A 22,890-nucleotide genomic window follows, 5' to 3' on the forward strand; every position below is an offset into this window, starting at 1 on the left:
TATGCCAATCTATCCTCCCAAATTCAATGTGCTCATGTAAGATTCTGAATAATGTCAAAGTCGATTAAGGTATAGGGAACACATTCATTCAGGAAACATCCCTACAGCACTGATGCTTTCTTTGAATCTCTAAACTCTGAATTTATAATCTCATTATCTCACTACCTTATTTAAGGAACTGACTGATTTTTGATCTTTAGAACTTCCTTAGTTATTAGCAGACAGTAGAAATGAATGATTAACAATGTCTTAAAATATAGTAACTAGAATTGCCTGTTTTATAGGGTCTGGGGATGGATATCAAATGATTAATGGGTATGAATTCTTGCCGTAATGTTTGTCGCACAGTACTCATTAAGGATTAGTTGGAATTATTACTATCTTATTATTGTATTGCACACTTCTGACCTAGGGATATCATGCAATCAAAGGACAACATTCACATCTTACCCCTGAGTAGCTTGATGTGACACCTCACAAGATGCCTTTGAGGATTTAATGAATAGAGAATGTGGAAACTATGTCTTGCAACCCTACAAAATTAATGTTACCCTTTAACTGCTAATTGACTGATTGGGTAACACAGAATTTGGTCACTGGGATGCACCATCTTAACTTCCCTTCTGAATATCCCTCATTTTACAGAAGATTATAAATTTCATGAAAGATACCACAGTACTAAAGTAAAAATAAAGTATAAACAGAAAACATTACCTAATTAATCTTTCTCAAAATACGCTTTACAGCTAGCTGATTTTGTTGTTACAATGTATCTCAGAGCTTATATATATATATATATGTATATATATGTATATATATATATACATGTTTTAAATATCTAAAATAATTTGTGGGTATGAATAAGCTTCTGGTCCTAAATAGCAATATTGACTTTTCTCCTAAACCAGTTCTCTAGGGTTAAAAGATGTATGTGCAGCTACATAGAATCAAGTGAATTACTAATAACTGTCCAAACTCTTATGTAAAAAAAATGATACACTCACTCAATAGAGAGAAATTAATAAAAGATAGATAAATTAAAATTTAACATAAAAAATCAAATGCTCAGTTTGAGTTTGAGTTTGAGAAAACATCAGATCTCCTAGTTTAAACTTCAGAAACTGATGAGAAAGTGTTTAAATTTCTTGATCAAGTCCAAATTATTGAGATGGTTTTTTCTAAAACCATCCTTCTTACTCCCCATGGAGATGATGTAATAATTCAGCTAAATGTAATTGGATCTTGCCAAGGTTATCTTGATTCTTAGAGCTCCAGGTTTTGTATTCCTCCTTCTACTATGGATACTCAATAGTTTTACTCTTTTTAATGTTTCAGTAATGCCTTGCAGCAGCATTTCTGAAAACCAAACATCTGATTCCTGGCCCCATGCCACATCTACAGTATCAGACACCTGGAAATAGGAACCAATAAACTGCATTTTAACAGCCTCCTCAGCTGATTTTTGTGCTAGGCACGCCTTGCAAACCATTGCTTTGGAGTTTCCAAAACAAATTTGTTTCTACCTGTCATTTAATCATCACTATAACCCAGGAAATACTTATTGTTATACTTATTACACAGAAGAGGAAATTCAGTTTCAGAATGGTTAGGCTACTTGTTTAAGGTAATTGCCTTTATTATGTAGCGTCATAAAGGGAAATTAAGTCACCTGGTGTCACATCCTTTTTACCATTTCCCCCGCAAGTTACTGTAATCCATATTCTATGACTGGATGGCCAATTCATAGTTATGCTGTGTCATTTCTCATAACTCTTTCCACCTTTTCTTCCATTTCCCTACTATAGGTGAAACAAATTGAAGATTATGGCACTAATTAACAAAAGCCATCCTGAAGAATTTATTCTACTGGGCTTTGCTGACCGTCCTTGGCTAGAGCTTCCTCTATTCATTATTCTTCTTATAACATACCCCACGGCCATGATGGGAAACATAGCCATCATTCTGGTGTCCAAGCTAGACCCCCGTCTGCACAGCCCCATGTATTTCTTCCTCACTAACCTCTCCTTTTTGGACATGTGCTATACCACAAGCATTGTCCCTCAGATGCTGTTTAACCTGGGAAGCGCTAAGAAGACAATAAGCTATATGGGGTGTGCCATTCAACTTTATTTCTTCCACACAATGGGGGGCACAGAATGTCTGCTTCTGGCTATCATGTCTTTTGATCGCTATGTGGCCATCTGCAAGCCTCTACACTACACCCTCGTCATGAATCAGAACATCCGTATCCTATTAGTGTCCACTGTGTGGCTGTGCGGAATGATCTACGCTGTCTCAGAGGCCACTGTTACATTACAGTTACCACTGTGTGGTCTCAATACCCTGGATCACTTGTTGTGTGAGATTCCTGTTCTAATAAAGAATGCCTGTGGTGAAAAGGGTGCTAATGAACTCACACTGTCGGTGGTATGCATTTTTATGTTAGCTGTTCCGCTATGCTTAATTCTTATTTCCTATGCTTGTATTGGACATGCTGTATTCAAAATTAAATCTTCTGAGGGAAGGATAAAAGCCTTTGGGACCTGTTCCTCCCATCTCATTGTCGTTTTCTTATTTTATGGTCCAGCCATTAGCATGTACCTTCAGCCCCCCTCCTCCATCTCAAGGGACCAGCCCAAGTTCATGGCTCTCTTCTATGGAGTGGTGACTCCTACACTCAACCCTTTCATCTACACCCTGCGGAATAAGGATGTAAAGGGGGCACTGGGCAAACTGGTGAGGAGCATTTTCACTTCAAAGTGATAGTGGATGTCAAATGAAATTATTTAACAATAAGAGTAGGTTTATTGGGATTTCTCTAGTAACTCATTCTTGTCTCCTATTTCCCAAAATCTCATGCTAGGTGTTCTTCATGCAAAATAACTCACGTTTCTCATATTCTTTATAATGGTGTTAGGTAAGGATGATACTGGGCTCAGATTCACTAGTAAGTGCACTCTGTTTCTGCAAATATATTTAAAATATTTCTATGCTGGTTGGTAGACTGAATTTAGTAACTGCATTAAATAGTAACAAAAGAAGTAATAATATAAATTATAATATAAGTTCATGAGTTCAAGCAAATTTTCATAAAATAACATGGCAACCATTTATTAGTGGACTTCCTATCACAGTGTCACCTGAGAAACACTTCATCATTCTCTGAATGAGTGGCCCATGTCTAAGTGGACAGCATGGCTGCAATGAATATCCAGTGTGAGGCACTCTATATTTTAGAACAACCATGATCTCATAAGTTTATCAACCTCAATTTATGTAGAGTCTATTTCTTCATAAAATATTCATTGTTACTCTTGTTTAATGAACAAATGTTCAGTGTTTCATAATTTAATTAATTTGTCTTTAAATATTAAAATGAATAAAATATAGGGACAAAACGTGTGGATAAGTTTCTTAACATTCCTTTATCATAAATGAGAGCCTTCTGTTTCAGTGAAAGAATAAAGAAAGGATATTAATAATGAGCCAAAATCTGGAAATATTTCTGTGCCTAACTGAAAAAGCCAGAAATGCCTTTTGAAATTGTAGAATCAATATGAGAGGGGAATCATTTGTATTTCTGGATAGGAAAGCAATTTGATTATCTCAACAAACAATATGAGTATCTTTTGGTTGATGTAAATCTTGGATGAAAATGAAGCTCAGAATCTGTATCATGAAAAGTTAAAAGCACTGAACTTACTTCTAGGATTCACACCTAAAACTTAAAATGTTTTCATAAAATTAGTTACAATCTTGGGGAGCAAATTAATGGTTCTTTATTGTTACTTGGTGTAAATTAATATTGCGAGAAATCAACATGGCATTGTGTAGTAAAGAAATGCACAATTGTAAGGAAAACAAGATGTCATTTGTGCTTTCCTGGCATGTCTTCTGGCATGATCAATGGAATTATTTCAAGGAGAATTGTATGTTATATTGAGCAAGAGTCAACTAAAACCCAGATTCACTCTGAAAAATAGTAGAGCATCAGGTGCTGGTCCAGTTCTTGAGTCAGATGGACTTAAGTATATTTACTTTGGAAAAATTCTAAGTAAGTTTAAAATTTGGCTAATTGCTGGCTGATTGCCGGAAAACGTTTTTAATTTTTACTCACACACACACACAAAGAATCATGAGAATAAAATCTCTGTGATGTAAATAATATCTCTGATCATTTTTGTTGATCATTGTTAAGATATTCTTCATCTAACTTAGTCTTGCAGGCAGAGAAATATAGTAATTTTCAGTTTGGGGGGCAAAACCAGCAATATTGTGTCAAAATCTCAGCTACAGACTGTAGACTGGCTAAAGTTGTTCTGGCTGCTTTCTTAAATTATGCTCTTTCCTGGACTCAGTAATGTGTATACTTCCTTCTAAGCCTTTAAAGGTTACACATTTCAGAAGTGTGAATATCATTTAGGCTCTAAAAAATTAGGACTTCCTAAGTGAATTATATACAAAAACCTCAGGATCAAGAATACTAAGATTAGTGGTAGGAGGAAGTTATAGAACTGTTTTATTTGTAGTATATGTCTTCACAATTTCAGGTCATATACGTTCAGTATATTCCAGCATGAAGGATACCTTCATTAACCATTGAGAAGCTTTGTTTATTATATTTGAAGGGGAAAGTGTGTTCTACCCTTGATATAAAGCATGAGAAAACTTCAGGTTGCCTTTAAAGAAGGTAATCAAAATTTTTTTTTCCAAATATGTGACCTCTTCCTTAAGAACAAATGGACAACAGCAAAGCATTTTAACCCCTAGTTCTAAAGATAACAAAAATGCAGACATGCATTTGGGAAAGTCTTTAAGACAGATATCAAAAAAGTTTAACAATGATTTTCTCCACACTAGAGATATCCACAGATCTGCATAGCATAATAACTACAAAGCGCTAAGTGTATCTTGCTCCAAGGGAGATGATCAAAATAAATGCAAATCAGGATTCTAGTTTAACAAATGCCTTATGACTAATACAAGTGCAATATCTTTTCAAATTGTGATGCTCAGAATTTCAGTGCCTTAGAGGAGTCCCAGAGGCCAATGGGCCATGAGAGTGGGGTGGACAAGGGTTAGATATATGGAATGGGGAAAGTATGTCAGACTTCGTCTGAGAAGCAGACTCTAGATAGAAAAATGGATAACTACTGTCTTAATCTGATATTAATCTCAATCTGATATTATATCTGATTGTTGTTTATTTTCAAAACAACAGCACATTTTGATTAAATGATGAAATTTTTACCTGAGCAAAAGTATTTATACAGTAATCTTAAACACAAAATGAAAACTAAGGGTCTGGCCTGGTAGCTAGTGGTTAAGTTCATGCACTCCACTTTAGTGGCCTGGCGTTCGCAGTTTTTGGATCCCTGGTGTGGATCTATGCACCACTCATCAAGCCATGCTGTGGCAGCACCCCACATACAAAATAGAGGAAGATGGGCGTATATGGTAGCTCAGGGCTAGATCTTCTTCAGCAAAAAGTGGAAGATTGGCAATACATGTTAGCTCAGGGTGAATCTTCCTCACAAAAAGAAAGAAACCTAAATGTGCATTGAAAAGTTAATCACTTAAGAATGTATTCTACATAAAACTAAAGTCTCTATGTTCATTAATATTGGCATAATGTGAAAAGGAAAAAAATGCTAACCCTTTCTGGTGTGTCAGTTTTTAACTATTGATCTTGATGTCTCAGTGCCTGGTACTGTGGGAAGCATTCCCCCAATCTAGCTGCCATTGTATTGTGACAAGGTCTGGCAATGGAAGGAGAATCGTGCAAGGCACTTCTCCAGGGAACATAATTCTTTAAGCAGAGTCCTTTGTCCTCCTTTCTAAAGCCTATTACTGATTAACGTCTTCCCTCTGTCCTGGAAGCCTTGTAAAAACAGGCAGAACTAGCAATAAACATATCTCAAAGAACAAACAGCAACCCCCAAGGATGAGGGGTCTATATTCCGTTAATTTATATACTCGCTGTCCTCCTAACTTCTTTGAAGACCCTGAAACTATGTAACCTCTTCCTAAACAATCGATATGTATGCTGCACATCTGGTACGTAGATAACCACCTTTGATTATCACCTTTAGTCACGCACTGCCCCTCACCTACTGTTCCCATGACGACAATAGTTAGACCACCTCGTGTGATCTTTTCCTATATAAGTGTACCCTGTCCCCGAAATAAAGTGGACTTGCTTGCAACTGCATCGAGTCTCACGTCTAGCACTTACACTTTTGCTGACGCCATCTCTCCCGTGGGAACCTGGACTCTGCCAGGGCTGGACTCCAGCATGGTACACACAGAGTTTAATTATTTAACATAGAGAGTTAAGGAATACATATATTAAGATTTCATCTTTCTTTGTTTTTTGCTGAGGAAGATTTACCCTGAGCTAACATCCACTGCCTATGTTCTTTTTGTATGTGAGTTGCCACCACAGCATGGCCACTGAGAGACGATTAGTGTAAGTCTGCATCCAGGAACAGAACCTGAGCTTCTCAAGTGGAGCGTGCCAAACTGAACCACTAGGCCACTGGGGATGGCCCAAGATTTCACTTTTATTATCAAGTGAAACTAAGGTTTCACTCTTTTTCACACAGTAAGAAAGTAAATCCACTGCATTAAGGGGTCTCTAAATATATTTCTCATTACTCTTCCTTGTCAACCACCACATTGTGCACCTCCCCGAAAACCACCATCACCTCCTAGGCCAACCACAATATGTACCGAATACTTCCATTTCCTAAACTCTTCTGCATTTTGTCTCTTCTGCATATTTGTTTATTTTTGCTTTCAATAATATCACCTCCAATTTTCCACCTCTCTAAGGCCTTCTTTAAAATTAATTATAAAACAGAATTCAATAAGTGCTAAAAGGCACCTTCAGTAATGTGCTTCTTCTCTCTTAACAAGTTTTTAAGTGCACAAACTCATGCTAAGTATTCTTATCACAAAAAAAGCAGGGAGCACAAGAAGTCTTTTGGAGGTGATGGATATGCTTATTACCTTGTTTGTGGTGATGATATCATGGACATGTGCATATGTATGACCTCATCAAACTATACAGATTAAATATGTGCAACTTTTTGTATATAGTATATAGCAATAAAGTTTTATAAAAAGAACATGAATTGAGAACAGAGGAAGAAAATTAATTAAATGTGAAAAAAAAGAAGAAGAATTAAATCTATTTTCCAGGAGCAGGTGCAAAAACTGGAATATTTAGTAGGAGAATACAGGAATATATCACTGATCAGAGGAACACCATCTTCAAGGAGATGTTTAAGAAGGAGAACTCACAAATATTGAAAAGCTGCTATCAGTTTGTGAATGTGTATTCACTAGACCCTTCGTATTTAATCTTCAGTAACCCTGCAAGGCAGATACTTTCCACAGTTAATGGACAATTGAACTCACACACATTAATTCTTGAGTGCCAGTAGTTTATTTCATAACTGGAATTTGAAAGCCTTTCAATTACCAAAAATCCATGTTTTTTTCCACCCTATAGCAAAGCCTTTGCAAAAATGATGGACATTTAAGATTATCCATCAAAATGATGAGTAATTCAACGTCTTTCAAGCTGAAAATTTCATAGGGCAGTATATATGTAATATTGACAGGCAGATATATATTGAACAAGACCCAGAGACCCGAAGCAAGGATAATATTAAAGATTGTGTATTTCTATGGATGAAGAAATGTTACAGGACTTTAAGTCTTATGCAAGAACTCTCCATTTAATAAGACTACATTTAGCAAAGTGAAAAATGATTTGAAATAAGAAAACACTGGAAATTTGACTAGTTAAGATTACTGCAACAACCTATGGAACAGATAATGAGGTTCTTCACTAGGATAGGAGAAATCAAACACAGAAGAAGAAAACAGTGTGAAACATTGATGAAAGAGGTTGACTTGGAAGTTTACTGGATGTGGTTCCTTTGGGAAAGAGACAAGCCACAGTTAATGGTGATGCTTTAAGTCTAGAGGACTGAATAGGAGGTGTTGATTTTATCAAGGAAATTAATATCAAGAAAAGTAGCTTATGGAACAGAAATTTAAAAGTTCTCTAAAAAATGAGTCAAATTCCAAGAAACATGTAAATAAATGTTTTGTTAATTATCTACAAGAAGAAAGGGACTTCAACTGAAAACAGACAAAATAAAATGGTTTTACAAAAGAGGACTAAAAGCATGATTTTTAAAAGTTTTATAATATTTCTTTCTTTGGAGACATTAAAGAAATCCAATAACTTTACATGATTTTATGATATTATAGGTTAAAAGGTTTAAGCATACAATATATTAGTATATTATATGATAAATATTTTAAGAATCAATACTGGGAAGTTGAAGGTTGGAGAACAGTAGTTTCTGCCCATACTTCTAGCTCTCAGAGTTTGTAATTATCTTCCCCCAGGAGAGTTCTCCAGTGAAATAACAGTACTTATGAAAATCACCTATAAGTCTCAGATGTAAGGTTCTTTATGTATATGTGTTCTCTCTATTGGGATAATGAGGAGGAGTAAGGAGCCAAATGAGCAGTGGAGGGAAGAGTGTTGAAATGCTTTGTCAGGAAAACTACTTTAAAATTTGCTTCTGAAATTTCTTGTTATTATCCCAGTATTTTTCTATTGAGCAAATAGAATAGTTAACCACACCATTGAGAGCTGAGATCCTTCTACTCTCAGGGGATTCATTATCTCAGATTGCTATTTCTTAAGTGCAGGAAGTCATCTAGGCATCTTTCTCTACATTCCATCAGAAACTATCTTGAAAGAAATAGTACAAACTAATGACTGAATCTAACTGAGCTTACTAAGTGAGTCTTAGGAGAAAGGGTACATTTGAAAAGTCATATTAATGAGGCTATTAAGAATTAATCTTGACTGCTCATCTACGCACATTAAAATCTTCATTAGTACATAGTTATTATGTAACATTATACTCAATGGTAAAAGTCTGGAAGCTATCGCTCTAAGAGCAGGAACAACACAAGGATGATCACTCTCACCACTCTTACTCAACAGTGTATTGGAAGTCCTAGTGAGAGCAATTAGGTAAGAAAAAGAAATAAAGGTATTTGTCACAATTTGCCAATGACTTGATTTTATATAGAGAAAACCTTAAAAAACCTAACAAAAAATTATTAGAGGTAATAAATGAATAGAGTAGAGTTGCAAGGTACAAAATCAACATAAAAAGTCATTTGGGTTTCTATACATTAAGAAAAAAATACAGAAAGAGAAATCAAGAATGTAATCCATTTAGAAGAGCAACAGTAAGAATAAAAAGCCTAGGAAGAAATTTAACCAAGGAGGTGAATGACCTGCACACTGAAAACTAAAAGACATTGTTCAAAGAAATTAAAGAAGACACAGTAAAATGGAAATACATTTCATGTTCATGGATTGGAAGAATTAACACAGTTAAAATATCCATATTACCTGAAGCAAGCTGCAGATTCAACACAATCTCTATCAAAATTCCCAAAATATTTTTCACAGAAATAGAGCAAAGAATCCTAAAACTTACGTGGAACAACAAAGGACCTCAAATAGCCAAAGAGATCCTGAGAAAAAAGAGCAAAGCTGAAGGTCTCATGCTCCTTGAGAAATAAATCGACACATTTACGAACAGCTAATTTCCAACAAATGAGCCAAGAACATACAGTGGAGAAAGGAAGTCTCTTCAAAACATGATGTTGAGGGAGTGATGTCAGGATCATGGCAGAGTGAATTTGCATGGGGCTCTTTCCCCTCCAACATACAACAAAAAGGGGCAACCATATTCCAACAGAAGACATCCTAAGAACACAAAAGCCTCAGAGAGACACGCAGCCACATGACAGAGGGCAGAAAGGCTGGAGCTGCCATCAGAGGAGCTGGTATAGAGTAAGAGAGATCTTCACTCCCTCCCCTAAAGTCTGCCGTCACTGCCATGGGAGGATCCATGAAGGAAGTAGTGGGGGAGGGGTCATGCATCTGTGGGATCACCCAGGACTCCCTAGGGCCCTTATGGCCTAGAAAGAAGCCCTCTAACAGAGCTAAAGCTTCTGTGGGGTGTGACCTTACCAAGCCAAGGCCCCAGGAGACCAGATAGGGAGAGCTGATTGAGAAACTCCGGACTGCATGCAGGAGAAAGCATCCCTCCCCAGACCTGCTCTATGCCATCTCTGCTGAAGGTGGAGGGCTCAGAATACGTGGCTCTCGACCCCCACCCAGTGGCAATAGGCTGTAACTGCAACTGAACAACATCAGAATGAGAAAGAACCGACATTCCAACATCAGACACTACATCAAATCTCCAGACCAGAGAGAAATGACAAGAACCAGGAACTCAGTCCTGAGGACAAGAAATATGTAAGCTAAATGACAATGAATTCAAAATAGCTATGATCAAAAAACTCAACGAGGTAAAAGAGAATGTAGAGAAACAGTTCAACGAGTTCAGGAGCTACTTCACAAAAGAGATTGAAACTATAAAGGAGAATCAATCAGAAATATTAGAGATGAAAGACACAATGGAAGAGAGAAAACAAACTACGGATTCCTTGAATACTCGAGTGGACATCATTAGCGTAAACGAAGATAGACATGTTGAAATGCTCCAGACGGAGGAGAAGAGAGAACTAAGACTAAAAAGAAGTGAAGAAAGTCTCTGAGAAATAACTGACCCTATGAGGAAATGCAACATAAGAATTATAGGTATTCAAAAAGGTGAAGAGAAGGAGAATGGAGCAGAAAGTGTGTTCAAAGGAATAATAGCAGAGAACTTCCAAAATCTAGGGAAAGAGAGGGAAATATGTGTGAAAAAAACTTCCAGATCTCCTAGATTTGTCAATGTAAAAAGACCTACTGCAAGGTATACAGTAGTAAAACTGAAAAAAATGAATGACAAAGAAAGAATACTCAGGGTAGCAAGGCAGAAGAAAATAACCTACAAAGGAACCCCTATAAGGCTTTCAGCAGAGTTCTCTGCAGAAACCTTACAAGCTAGGAGAGAATGGAATGACACATTCAAAACTTTAAAAGACAAGAATCTTCAGCCAAGAATACTCTATCCAGCAAAAATATCCTCCAGATATGAGGGAGAAATTAAATCTTTCCCAGACAAACAAAAGTTAAGGGATTTTGTAGCCATGAGACCCTGACTACAAGAAATCCTCAAGAAGGTCCTCATACCTGAAAAAAGAACAAAAGGGAGAAAGGGGCCACAAAACACAGAGTAAGGAGATAAATAGACAGAATCAGAATAGGATAGCAAATATTCAACTATAGCATTAGGCTAAAGGGAAGGGAAACACCAAAAACAAAGACAATCTTGTCACTTTAACCACAAACTCACAACACAAGTTGGAATAAGATTTGAGAAAAACAACTTAGGAGGGGAGGAGGAAAGGGACTGAATTGGTTTAGACTAAAGAAATAAGAGGCCATCAGAAAATGGACTATCTTATACATGGAATTCTGAATATAAACTTCAGGGTACCACTAAACTAAAAAGCAGAACAAAGACACAAAAAACAAATAAGGATAAAACAAAGAAACACATCATAAAAAACTACATAATTCAATGGGTAGACCAAAACACACAGGACGAGAAACAAAGGCAAACCTGAAAATGAGTGATATACTGACAGCATTAGGCCATCATACATCAATAATCACTCTAAATGTAAAAGGATTGAATTCTCCAATAAAAAGACACAGAGTGGTGAGATGGCTCAAAGAACAAGATTCAACAAGTTGCTGCCTCCAGGAAACACACCTCAGCTCCAATGACAACCACAGGCTCAGAATGAAGGGGTGGAAGATGATACTCCAAACTAATGGCAAACAAAAGAAAGAAAGTGTCACAATACTTATATCAGACAAAGTAGACTTCAAGATATGGCAGGTAAAGAGAGCCAAAGAGGGGCAGTATATAAGGATCAAAGGGACACTCCATCAAGAAGAAATAACACTTATAAATACCTATGCACCCAACACAGGAGCACCAAAGTTCATAAAGAAACTGTTAACAAACCTAAAAGAAGATATTAATAATAACACAGTAATAGTAGGGAACCTCAACACTCCATTCACATCAATGCATAGATCATCCAGACAGAAAAGCAACAAGGAAACAGTGGAATTAAATGAAAAGCTAAGCTTGTTGGACTTGATAGACATATATAGAACACTCCATACAAAAACAGCAGAATACGCATCCTTCTCAAGTGCGCACAGAACATTCTCATGGATAGACCACATGCTGGGAAACAAGGCAAGCCTCTATAAATTTAAAAAATCGAAATAATAACAAGCATCTTTTCTGATCATAATGCTGTAAAGCTAGAAGTTAATTACAAGAAAAAAGCTGAGAAAGGGACAAAGATGTGGAGACTAAACAATATGCTATTGAGCAAGCAATGGATCATTGAAGAAATTAAAAGAGAAATCAAAACATATCTGGAGACAAATGAAAATGATAACATACCATACCAACTTACATGGGATGCAACAAAAGCTGTATTAAGAGGGAAATTCATTGCAATACAGGTACACCCTTAACAAACAAGAAAAATCTCAAATAAGCAATTTCAAATTACACCTAACTGAGTTAGAAAAAGAAGAACAAACCAAGCCCAAAGTCAGCCGAAGGAGAGAAATAATAAAAACTGCAGCAGAAATAAATGCTATTGAAACAAAAGAGGCAATAGAAAGGAGCAATGAAACAAAGAGCTGGTTCTTTGAGAAGATAAATAAAATTTACAAACCCCTAGCCAGACGTACAAAGAAAAAAAGAGAGAAAGCTCAGATAAACAAAATCAGAAATTAAAGAGGAGAAGTAACAACAGACTCCACAGAAATACAATGGATTATAAGAGAATACTATGAAAAACTATATGCCAATGAAATGCATAACCTAGAGGAAATGGATAAATTCTTAGACTCTTACAACCTCACAAAGCTGAGTCAAGAAGAAACAGACAATCTGAATAGACCAATCACAAGGAAAGAGATTGAAACAACAATCAAAAGCATCCCAAAGAATAAAACCCCAGGACCAGATGACTTTCCTGGGGAATTTTGCCAAACTTTTAGAAAGGACATAATACCTATCATTCTCAGCCTATTCCAAAAAATTAGGGAAGATGGAACACTTTCTAACACATTCTATGAGGCCAACATCACTCTGATACCAAAGCCTGACAAGGACAGCACAAACAAGGAGAACTACAGGCCGATATCACTGATGAACATAGATGCAAAAATCCTCAACAAAATTTTGGCAACCCGAATTCAGCAATACATCAAAAGGATCATACATCATGATCAAGTTGGCTTCATACCAGGGACACAGTGATGGTTCAACATCCATAAATCAATCAACATGATACATCACATCAACAAATTGAGGAATAAAAACCACATGATCATCTCAATAGATGCAGAGAAATCATTTGACAAGGTCCAACAGCCACTTATGATAAAAACTCTTAAGAGAATGGAAATAGAAGGAAATTACCTCAACATAACAAAGGCCATATATGACAAACCCACGGCGAACATCATACTTAATGGGCAAAAACTGAGCACCATCCCCCTGAGAACAGGAACAAAACAAGGATGCCCTCTATCACCACTCTAATTCATCATAGTACTAGAGGTTTTGGCCAGAGCCATTAGGCAAGAGAAAGGAATAAAAGGAATCCAAATAGGGAGTGAAGAAGTGAAACTTTTCTCTGTTTGCAGATGACATGATCTCATATGTAGAAAACCCAAAAAAATCCATCGGGAATCTACTAGAAATAATTAACAACTACAGTAAAGTTGTAGGGTACAGAATCAACTAACAAAAATCAGTTGCCTTTCTCTACTCCAATAACGAACTTACAGAAAGAGAACTCAAAAATACAGTTCAATTTGCAATTGCAACAAAAGAATAAAGTACCTGGGAATAAATTTAACCAAGGAAGTGAAGGACTTATACAATGAAAACTATAAGATATTACTGAGAGAAATTTATAATGACATAAAGAGATGGAAAGAGATTCCTTGCTCATGGATTGGAAGAATAAACATAGTTAAAATGTCCACACTACCAAAAGCAATCTACAGATTTAATGCAATCCCAATCAGAATCCCAATGACATTCTTCATGGAAATAGAGCAAAGAATGCTAAAATTCGTATGGGGCAAACAAAGATCCCAAATTGCTAAGGCAATCCTGAGAAAAAAGAACAAAGCTGAAGCTATCACAATCCTTGACTTCAAAATTTACTGCAAAGTCATAGTGATCAAAACAACATGGTACTGGTACAAAAACAGGCACACAGATCAGTGGAACAGAACTGAAAGCCCAGAAATAAAACCACACATCTACCAACAGCTAGTCTTCAACAAAGGTGCCAAGAACATACAATGGAGAAAAGATAGTCTCTTCCATTTGGATAATTCAGGTTAACCTCCCCAACCCAATATCCTTAATTTATTTACATCTATAACAGTTCTTATGCTATGCAAGACCACATATAAGCACAGAATCCAGAGGTTAGGATGTGGAAATCTTGAGAGAAGAGAAGGAAGAGGCATTATTCAACTACTAAACCAACTAAAAAATGCACAAGCATAACTTGTTTTATTGCACTTCACTTTACAGTGCTTTGTAGATATTCAGCTTGTTACAAATTGAAGGTTTTTGGCAACTCTGCATAGATCAATTGTCTTGGCACCATTTTTCCAGCAGCACTAGCTCTCTTTGTGTCTCTGTGTCAAATTTCAGTAATTCTCACAATATTTCAAACTTTTTCATTATTATCTTATTTGGTATAGTGATCTGTGATCAGCAATCTTTAATGTTACTATTGTAATTGTTTTGGGGAGCCACAAACTATACCCATATAAGATGGAAAACTAAATTAATAAATGTTGTGTATGTTATGACTACTACACTACCCAGCCATTCCCCTATCTCTCTCACTCCCCTTGGGACTCCCCATTCCCTGAGACACAACAATATTGAAATTAGGCTAATTAATAACCTACAACAGCCTCTAAGTGTTTAAGTGAAAGGAAGAGTCACACGTCTCTCACTTTAAATCAAAATTTAAAAATGATTAGGCTTGGTGAGGAAGGCATGTAAAAAGCAAAGATAAGTTGAAAGCTAGGCCTCTGGTGCCAAAGAACCAATGAAGTTGTGAATGCAAAGAAAAAGTTCTTGAAGGAAATTAACAGTGCCACTCCAGTGAACACACAAGTGATAAGAAAGCAAAATAGCCTCATTGCTGATATACAGAAAGTCTTAGCAGTCTGCATAGAAGATCAAAACACCCACACCATATCCTTAAACCAGAGTCTAATCCAGAGCAAGACCCTAACTCTCTTCAATTCTGTGAAGGCTGAGAGAGGTGAGACATCTGCAGAGGAGAAGTTTGAAGCTAGTGGAGGTTGGTTTGTGAGGTTTAAGAAAATAAGCCAGGACTGGCCCAGTGGTGTAGTGGCTAAGTTCACTCTCTGATTTGGAGGCCTGTGGTTCATGACTTCAAATCCCAGGCACAGACTTAGCATCACTTGTCAAGCCACACCGTGCCAGCATCCCACATAAAATAGAGGAAGATTGGCAAAAATGTTAGCTCAGGGCCAATCTTCCTCACAAAAAAAGAAAAGAAAAGAAGCCATCTCCATAATATCAAATTGCAAGGTGAAGCAGAAAGTGCTGAAGAAGCTGCATCAAGTTATCCAGAAGACCCAACTAGCATAATTAATGAAGGTGGCTACACTAAAGAACAGATTTTTAATGTAAATGAAACAGCCTTCTATTGGAAGAAGATGTCATCTAGAACATTCATAGCTAGAGAGAAGTCAAGGCCTGGCTTCAAAGCTTCAAAGGACAGGCTGCCTCTCTTGCTAGGGGCTGATGCAGCTGGTGACTTCAAGTTAAAACCAATGCTCATTTACCATTCCAAAAACCCTAAGGCCCTTAAGAATTATGTTAAATCAACTCTGCCAGTGCTCTAGAAATAGAACAACAAAGCCTGGAGGACAGCACGTCTGTTTATAACATGGTTTACTGAATATTTTAAGCCCACTCTTGAGACCTACTGCTCAGAAAAAAAGATTCCATTCAAAATCTTACTGCTCATTGACAATGCGTATGGTTACCCAAGAGCTCTGATGGAGATGTACATGAGATTAATATTGTTTTCATGCCTGAAAACAGCATTCATTCTGCAGCCCACGGATCAAGGCGTAATTTCAACTTTCAAGTCTTATTATTTAAGAAATATATTTCATAAGGCTATAGCTGCCATACATAGTGACTCCTCTGATGGATCTGGGCAAAATAAATTGAAAACCTTCTGTAAGGGATTCACCTTTTTAGATACCATTAAGAATATTTATGATTCATGGGAAGAAGTCAAAAGATCAACATGTTAATGGAGTAAAGGAGTTTGGAAAAAGTTGATTCCAGTCTTCATGGATAACCTTGAGGGGTTCAGGACTTCAGTGGAGGAATCAACTGCAGGTTTGGTGGAAATAGCAAGAGAATTATAATTAGAAGTGGGGCCTGAAGATGTGACTGAATTGTACACCTTAAACTTATGTATGTTACATATCAATAATATTTCAATAAAGCTGGGGAAAAATATAACTAAATAAAACTAGTGGATGAAAGTTAGTGAAAAACAGAATTATGTCTAATTTCAACATCCTCTCCACAAAGTACTTATGAACTACCAAGGGAAATATATTAATATTCCAGTAGAGAAGCCTGGCAGACACCATGTTAACCAAGTGTTCAAAGTTTATATCACCAGTAATGGAATAAATAAATACTATGTATCTTTTAATAAAATGCACTCAGGAGGACACAATATCACTTCTGTGACATTACTTTTAAAAGTGAATAATCTAATTAAGCATAAACACCAGGCAAACCTAAATTGAAAGATAATTATGCATAATAAATGGCCTGTACTTGAAAAATGTTGAGCTCATTAAAGACAAAGAAGGAGAAATGGTTCCAGATTAATGGAGACTAAGAGACATAACAACTAAATCCAGTTTGTGATTCTGGATTCGATCTTTTCTTTAGAATATATCCACAGGAGCACTTAGGGATAGGTGTGCATCATACTATATAATATTTCAGAAAAATATTTAAAATACATATTAATATTATATTATTACAGACAGAGAAGGAAAGTGTCCATGGTAAAATGTTAACATTTGTGATATCTGGTCAAGGTCTAAGGTAAGTCTGTGTACTGTATTTCTTTTCTGTAATTTTGCTGTTGAATTACAATTGGAATATGGTATATTTGATTTTGAAAAGTTATGTTTGAAGTATTTGATATTGCCATAACATATGATAACCAGTACCTTCCACTCCCATATTTGTAAAATAGAGATAGATGTGAACCTGAGGCCAATAGAAGAACAGAGAATGGAGTGTATCTGGGCTGAAAGTCAGAGCTAGTTTCTACAATTACCTGGATGACATATTTGTGCCCATAATCCTGTACTACTGAGACACAATAGGAGGAGATAATTCAACAAGTGTATAGGGAATATGCTGCACAGGACTAAGTTATACGATGAAGTGGACAAAGATTGGGAGACATCTGTCTGAATGAGGAGAAATTTACTGGGGTAAAGAAGCAGCTGCTGCTTCAATGTATTTTGCCTCAATTCTGAGCTGGGAAAAGGCTGGCTTCATTGTTATTTCTCCAGTAAAGTCGCCTATGGCCCAAATTCATGTGCTCTGTCAATGTCAATTCACCAATTCTTGGTTTAAGCTTTAGGGGTTGGTGGAAAGTTCTCAGAGTATCTATCTTACCCTCTGTGTTGTGGACCATAAGAAGGGAATGCACAGCTAAAACCTACTGGCATTACACTGATTTTCACACACAAGTTGTGTTTTAGGGAGGACTTTTGTCTTTTTCTTTTTTGCTTTATATTGAGGTAAAATTGGTTTATAACACTATATAAATTTCAGCAGTACATCATAATACTCCAACTTCTGTATATAGTGCATCATATTTGCCACCAAATGTCTAGTTGGCCATCTGTCACCATATTCATGTGCCCACTTACCATTTTCACCCTCCCCCTTCCTCCTTCCCCTCTGGTAGCCACCAGTCTGTTCTCTGTATCTATGTATTCACTTGTTTATCTTCCATACGTAAGAGAAATCATAAGGTATTTGTCTTTCTCTATCTGACATTTCACTTACCATAATATCTTCAAGTTTCATCCATGTTGTCACAAATGGCAAGATTTTATCTTTTTTATGGCTGAGTAGTATTGCATTGTATATATATACCACATATTCTTTATCTATTCATCCGTTGATGGGCAGTTAGTTTACCTCCAAGGCTTGGCCATTGTGAAAATGCTACAATGAACATAGGGGTGCATATCATTCTGAATTATTGATTTCACATTCTTTGTATAAATATCTAGAGTGGAATAGCTGGGTCATATGGCAATTCTATGTTAAATTTTTTGAGGAATCTCCAGACTGTTTTCCATAGAGACTGCAAATTTACATTCCAACTAGCAGGGTACAGGGGTTCCTTTTACTCCATATCCTCTCCAACACTTCGTATTTCTTGTCTTTTAAATAATAACCATTCTGACAGGCATGAGATAATATTTCATTGTGGTTTTGATTTCAACTTCCCTAAAAATTGATGAGGTTGAACATCTTTTCATGTACCTATTGGCCATCTGTGTATCTCCTTTAGAAAAATGTCTGTTCAGATCCTCCTCCCATTTTTTGATTGGATTGTTTGGTTTTTGTTCTTGAGTTCAATGAGTTCTTTATATATCTTGGATATTAACCCTTTATCAGATATATGATTTGCAAATATCTCCCTCTATTTGGTAGGTTGTCTTTTCGTTTTGTTGATGGTTTCCTAGCCATGCAAAAGATTTTTAGTTTGATGTGGTCTCATTTGTTTATTTTTTCTTTGATTTCCCTTGCCTGAGGAAACATACCCAAAAAGGTATTGCTAAGATTGATTTCAAAGAGTGTACTGCCTCTGTTTTCTTCTAGGAGTTTTATGATTTCACATGTTACATTCAAGTCAATCCATTTTGAGGTAATGTTTGTGTATGATGAAAGATAGTGGTCTACCCTTATTGTTTTACATGTGGCTGTCTAGTTTTCCCAACACCATGTATGGAAGAAACATTCCTTTCTCCGTTGTGTGTTCTTTGCTCCTCTGTCAAAAATTAGTTGTCCATAAATGTGCAGTTTCATTTCTGGGTACTCAATTCTGTTCCATTGATCTGTGCATCTGTTTTTCTACCAGAACCATGCTGTCTTGAATACTACATATTTTTAGTATATTTTGAAATCAGGGAGTGTGATACCTCCATCCATGTTCTTTTTTTCTCAGGATTGCTTGAAGTATTTGGGGTCTTTTGTTCTTCCATATAAACTTTAAGATTCTTTGTTCTATAGTTCCATGAAAACTCAAACTATAAAATGGAACTAAAAATTGAGATTCTGACTGATATTACATTGAATATGTCAAGTGCTTTTGGTAATACGGACAATTTAACTATGTTAATTCTTCCAAGCCATGACTGTGGAATAACTTTCCATTTCTTTGTGTCTTCTTCAATTTCTTTCAACAATGTTTTATAGTTTTCAGGGAAGAGGTTATTTCACCTCCTTTATTAAAATTATTCTGAGATACTTTATTGTTTATGTTCTGATTTTAAGTGGGACTGTATTCTTGATTCCTCTTTCTTCTAGTTTGTTGTTAGTTTATAGAAAAGTAACTTATTTTTGTACATTGACTTGTACTCTGCAACCTTACTGTATTTTTTAATTACTTCTAGTAGTTTTTTGGTTGACTCTTTAGGGGCTCTAAATAGAAAGCATGTCATCCACAAATAATGACAGTTTTACTTCTTCATTTCCAACTTGCTAACCTCTTATTTCTTTTTCTTGCCTAATTGCTGTGGCTAGACTTCCAATACTATGTTGAATAAGAGTGGTGAGATTGGGCATGCTTGTCTTCTTCCTGTTCTTAGAGGGATAGCTTTCAGTTTTTCACCATTGAGTATGATGTTGGCTGTGGTTTTGTCATATATGGCTTTTATTATATGGAGGTACTTTCCTTCTATATTCATTTTATTCAGAGTTTTTATCATAAATGGATGCTGAATCCTGTCAAATACTTTCTCTGAATCTATTGAGATGATCATGTGATTTTTATTCTTCATTTTGTTAATATATTTTTTGCACATTGATTGATTTCTGGATGTTGAACAATTCTTGTATCCCTGGAATAAATCCCACTTGATCATGGTATATGATTTTTTTTTTTCAGATGTACGTCATATTTCAAATTCTGTATACATTACATCATGTTCACCACCCAAACACTAATTATAGTGCATCCCTTCACATGTGACCCTAATCACCGCTTTTGCCCTCCCCCCTCCCACCTTCCCCAATGGTAACCACCAGTCCAATCTCCAATGCTATGTGGGTTTTTTTGGTCGTTTTTATCTTCTACTTATGAATGAGATCATACGGTATTTGACTTTCTCCCTCTGACTTATTTCACTCAGCATAATACCCTCAAGGTCCATCCTTGTTGTCACAAATGGCTGGATTTCATCATTTCTTATGGCTGAGTAGTAGTCCATCATGTATAAATACCACATCTTCTTTAACCATTCGTCCCTTGATGGGCACCTAGGTTGCTTCCAAGTCTTGGCTGTTGTGTATAATGCCGCAATGAACATAGGGGTGCAAGTACCTTTATGCCTTTGTGTTTTCAAGTTCTTTGGATAAATACCCAGCAGTGGAATAGCTGGATCATATGGTAGATCTATCGTTAATTTTCTGAGGATACTCCACACTGCTTTCCATGGTGGCTGCACCAGTTTGCACTGCCACCAGCAGTGAGCAAGGATTCCCTTCTCTCCACACCCTCTCCAACATTTGTTGTTTCCTGTCTTGTTAATTACAGCCATTCTGACTGGAGTGAGGTGGTACCTCATGTAGTTTTGATTTGCATTTCCCTGATAGCCAATGATGTTGAGCATCTTTTCATATGCCTGTTGGCCATCTGTATATCTTCTTTGGAGAAATCTCTCTTCAGATCTTTTGCCCATTTTCTAATTGGATTGTTGGTTTTTTTGTTGTTGAGCTGTATGAGTTCTTTGTATATTTTGGATATTAACCCCTTATCTGACATGTGGTTTGCAAATATCTTCTCCCAATTGTTAGGTTGTCTTTTTGTTTTGTGGATGGTTTCCTTTGCTGTGCAGAAGCTTTTTAGTTTGGGTATATGATCTTTTTGATGTATTACCATATCCAATTTCTTAACATTTTGTTGAGGAAATTTACATATATGTTTATCAGCATTACTGGCCTGTAATTTTCCTTTTTTCTGCTGTTCTTGTTTAGTATAGTAACAGAGCAATGTTGGCCTTATAAAATGAATTAGGAAGCTCTTCTTCTTGTTCAATATTTTGGAAGAGTTTGAGAAGGATAGGTATTAAAATTTCTAGGAATGTTTGGTAGAATTCACCAGAGAAGCCTTCTGGTCCTGGACTTTGGTTCTTGTGTGGTTATAGATTGATGTTTCAATCTCTTTACTAGTCATTCATCTATTCATATTCTCTATTTCACCTTGATTCAGTTTGGGGAGGTTGTATGATTCTAACAATTTGTCCATTTCTTCTAGGATGTCCAATTTGTTGGCATATAAGCTTTTCATAATATTATATTATAATATTGTGTATTTCTGTGGTGTTCATTGTAATTTATCCTCTTTCATTTCTGATTTTATTTATTGGAGCCTTCTCTCTTTTTTTAATGAGTCTAGCTAAGGGCTTTCCAATTGTTTTTATCAATACAAGGAACTGGCTCTTAGTTTCATTGGCCTTTTCTACTGTTTTTTTAGTCTCTGTTTCATTTTTTTCTACCACATTTTTTAAATGTTTTCTTCCTTCTACTAACTTTGAGTTTGTTTGCTCTTCTTTTTCTAGTTCTTTTAAGTGTAGTGTTAGGTTTCATATTTGAGACTTTTTTCCTTCAGTTCAGCCTATATTACTATATATTTCACTCTTACTACTGCTTTTGCTGTATCCCATAGGTTCTGGTATATGGTGTTTGCATTTTCATTTGTATGTTTTCTATTTCTCCTTTGATTTATTCATTGATACAATAGTTGTTCAGTAGTATGCAGTTTAATCTCCACATATTTTTCACTTTTCCAGCTTTCTTCTTTTAGTTTATTTGGAACCTCAGGTAACAGGCACTGCTGCTGCTGCTGGGGGTATCAACATCTTGACTGAAGCCCCCACTGCTGGGAGGGCCAAGGTGGAGGTACTGCCACCAGGGGAACAAGAGGCAGCTGGGTCACATGTGCTGCAGTGGTTCCTCTAGCTTCCAGGAGCACAGGCTGCCTTGGTTCCTGGGGCTTCTGTTCATGGAAGATATCACCATTTTTGGATCCTCTGATTGCAGATGAAGTCACAGTTCCTGGAACTTCTGGTATTTGGAGCTGTTGCCACTTCTCACCTCGTTCCACCTTCTCCACAAAGTCCAGTCCACCCACATTCACAAGTATAGATGTATGAATCTCTCAGGCATTCTGTTGTGCTATGCAGAGGATCCTTTGCTGGTCCAAGGATGTCCTACTGGTTGTAACTTAGAGGAGAGATACAAAGGGTGTAACTCACTCTGCCATGATGCTGATGTCACTCCTTGCAAGTTGTTTAAGCTTAGACAGGACACAAATCTTCTTCACTGTAGTTTCCTCATTTAGAAAGTGAGAAAAAATTATACCTCTTATCCTGCCTATGATAAAATTGCATAAGGTTTATGCATTGTTGAAAAAGTATAGGGGCTGGCCCCATGC

The 22,890-nt window shown here is 36.4% G+C and overlaps 1 protein-coding gene across 1 annotated transcript; it reads left to right on the forward strand.

Moving 5' to 3' along the window:
- The first annotated feature begins 1,824 nt into the window (after positions 1–1,824).
- LOC124227378 (olfactory receptor 2B11-like) lies at positions 1,825–2,763 on the forward strand. Its single transcript, XM_046641355.1, has one exon. It carries the CDS (start codon positions 1,825–1,827, stop codon positions 2,761–2,763), a length of 939 nt encoding a protein of 312 aa, XP_046497311.1.
- Positions 2,764–22,890: the final 20,127 nt, after the last annotated feature.

The sequence above is a fragment of the Equus quagga genome, chromosome 15, assembly GCF_021613505.1.
Source record: "Equus quagga isolate Etosha38 chromosome 15, UCLA_HA_Equagga_1.0, whole genome shotgun sequence".
Lineage (NCBI taxonomy): Eukaryota > Metazoa > Chordata > Mammalia > Perissodactyla > Equidae > Equus > Equus quagga.

Excerpts from the sequence above, each read along its gene's own strand:
- LOC124227378 (XM_046641355.1), top strand. The coding sequence starts at position 1,825 with ATGGCACTAATTAACAAAAGCCATCCTGAAGAATTTATTCTACTGGGC.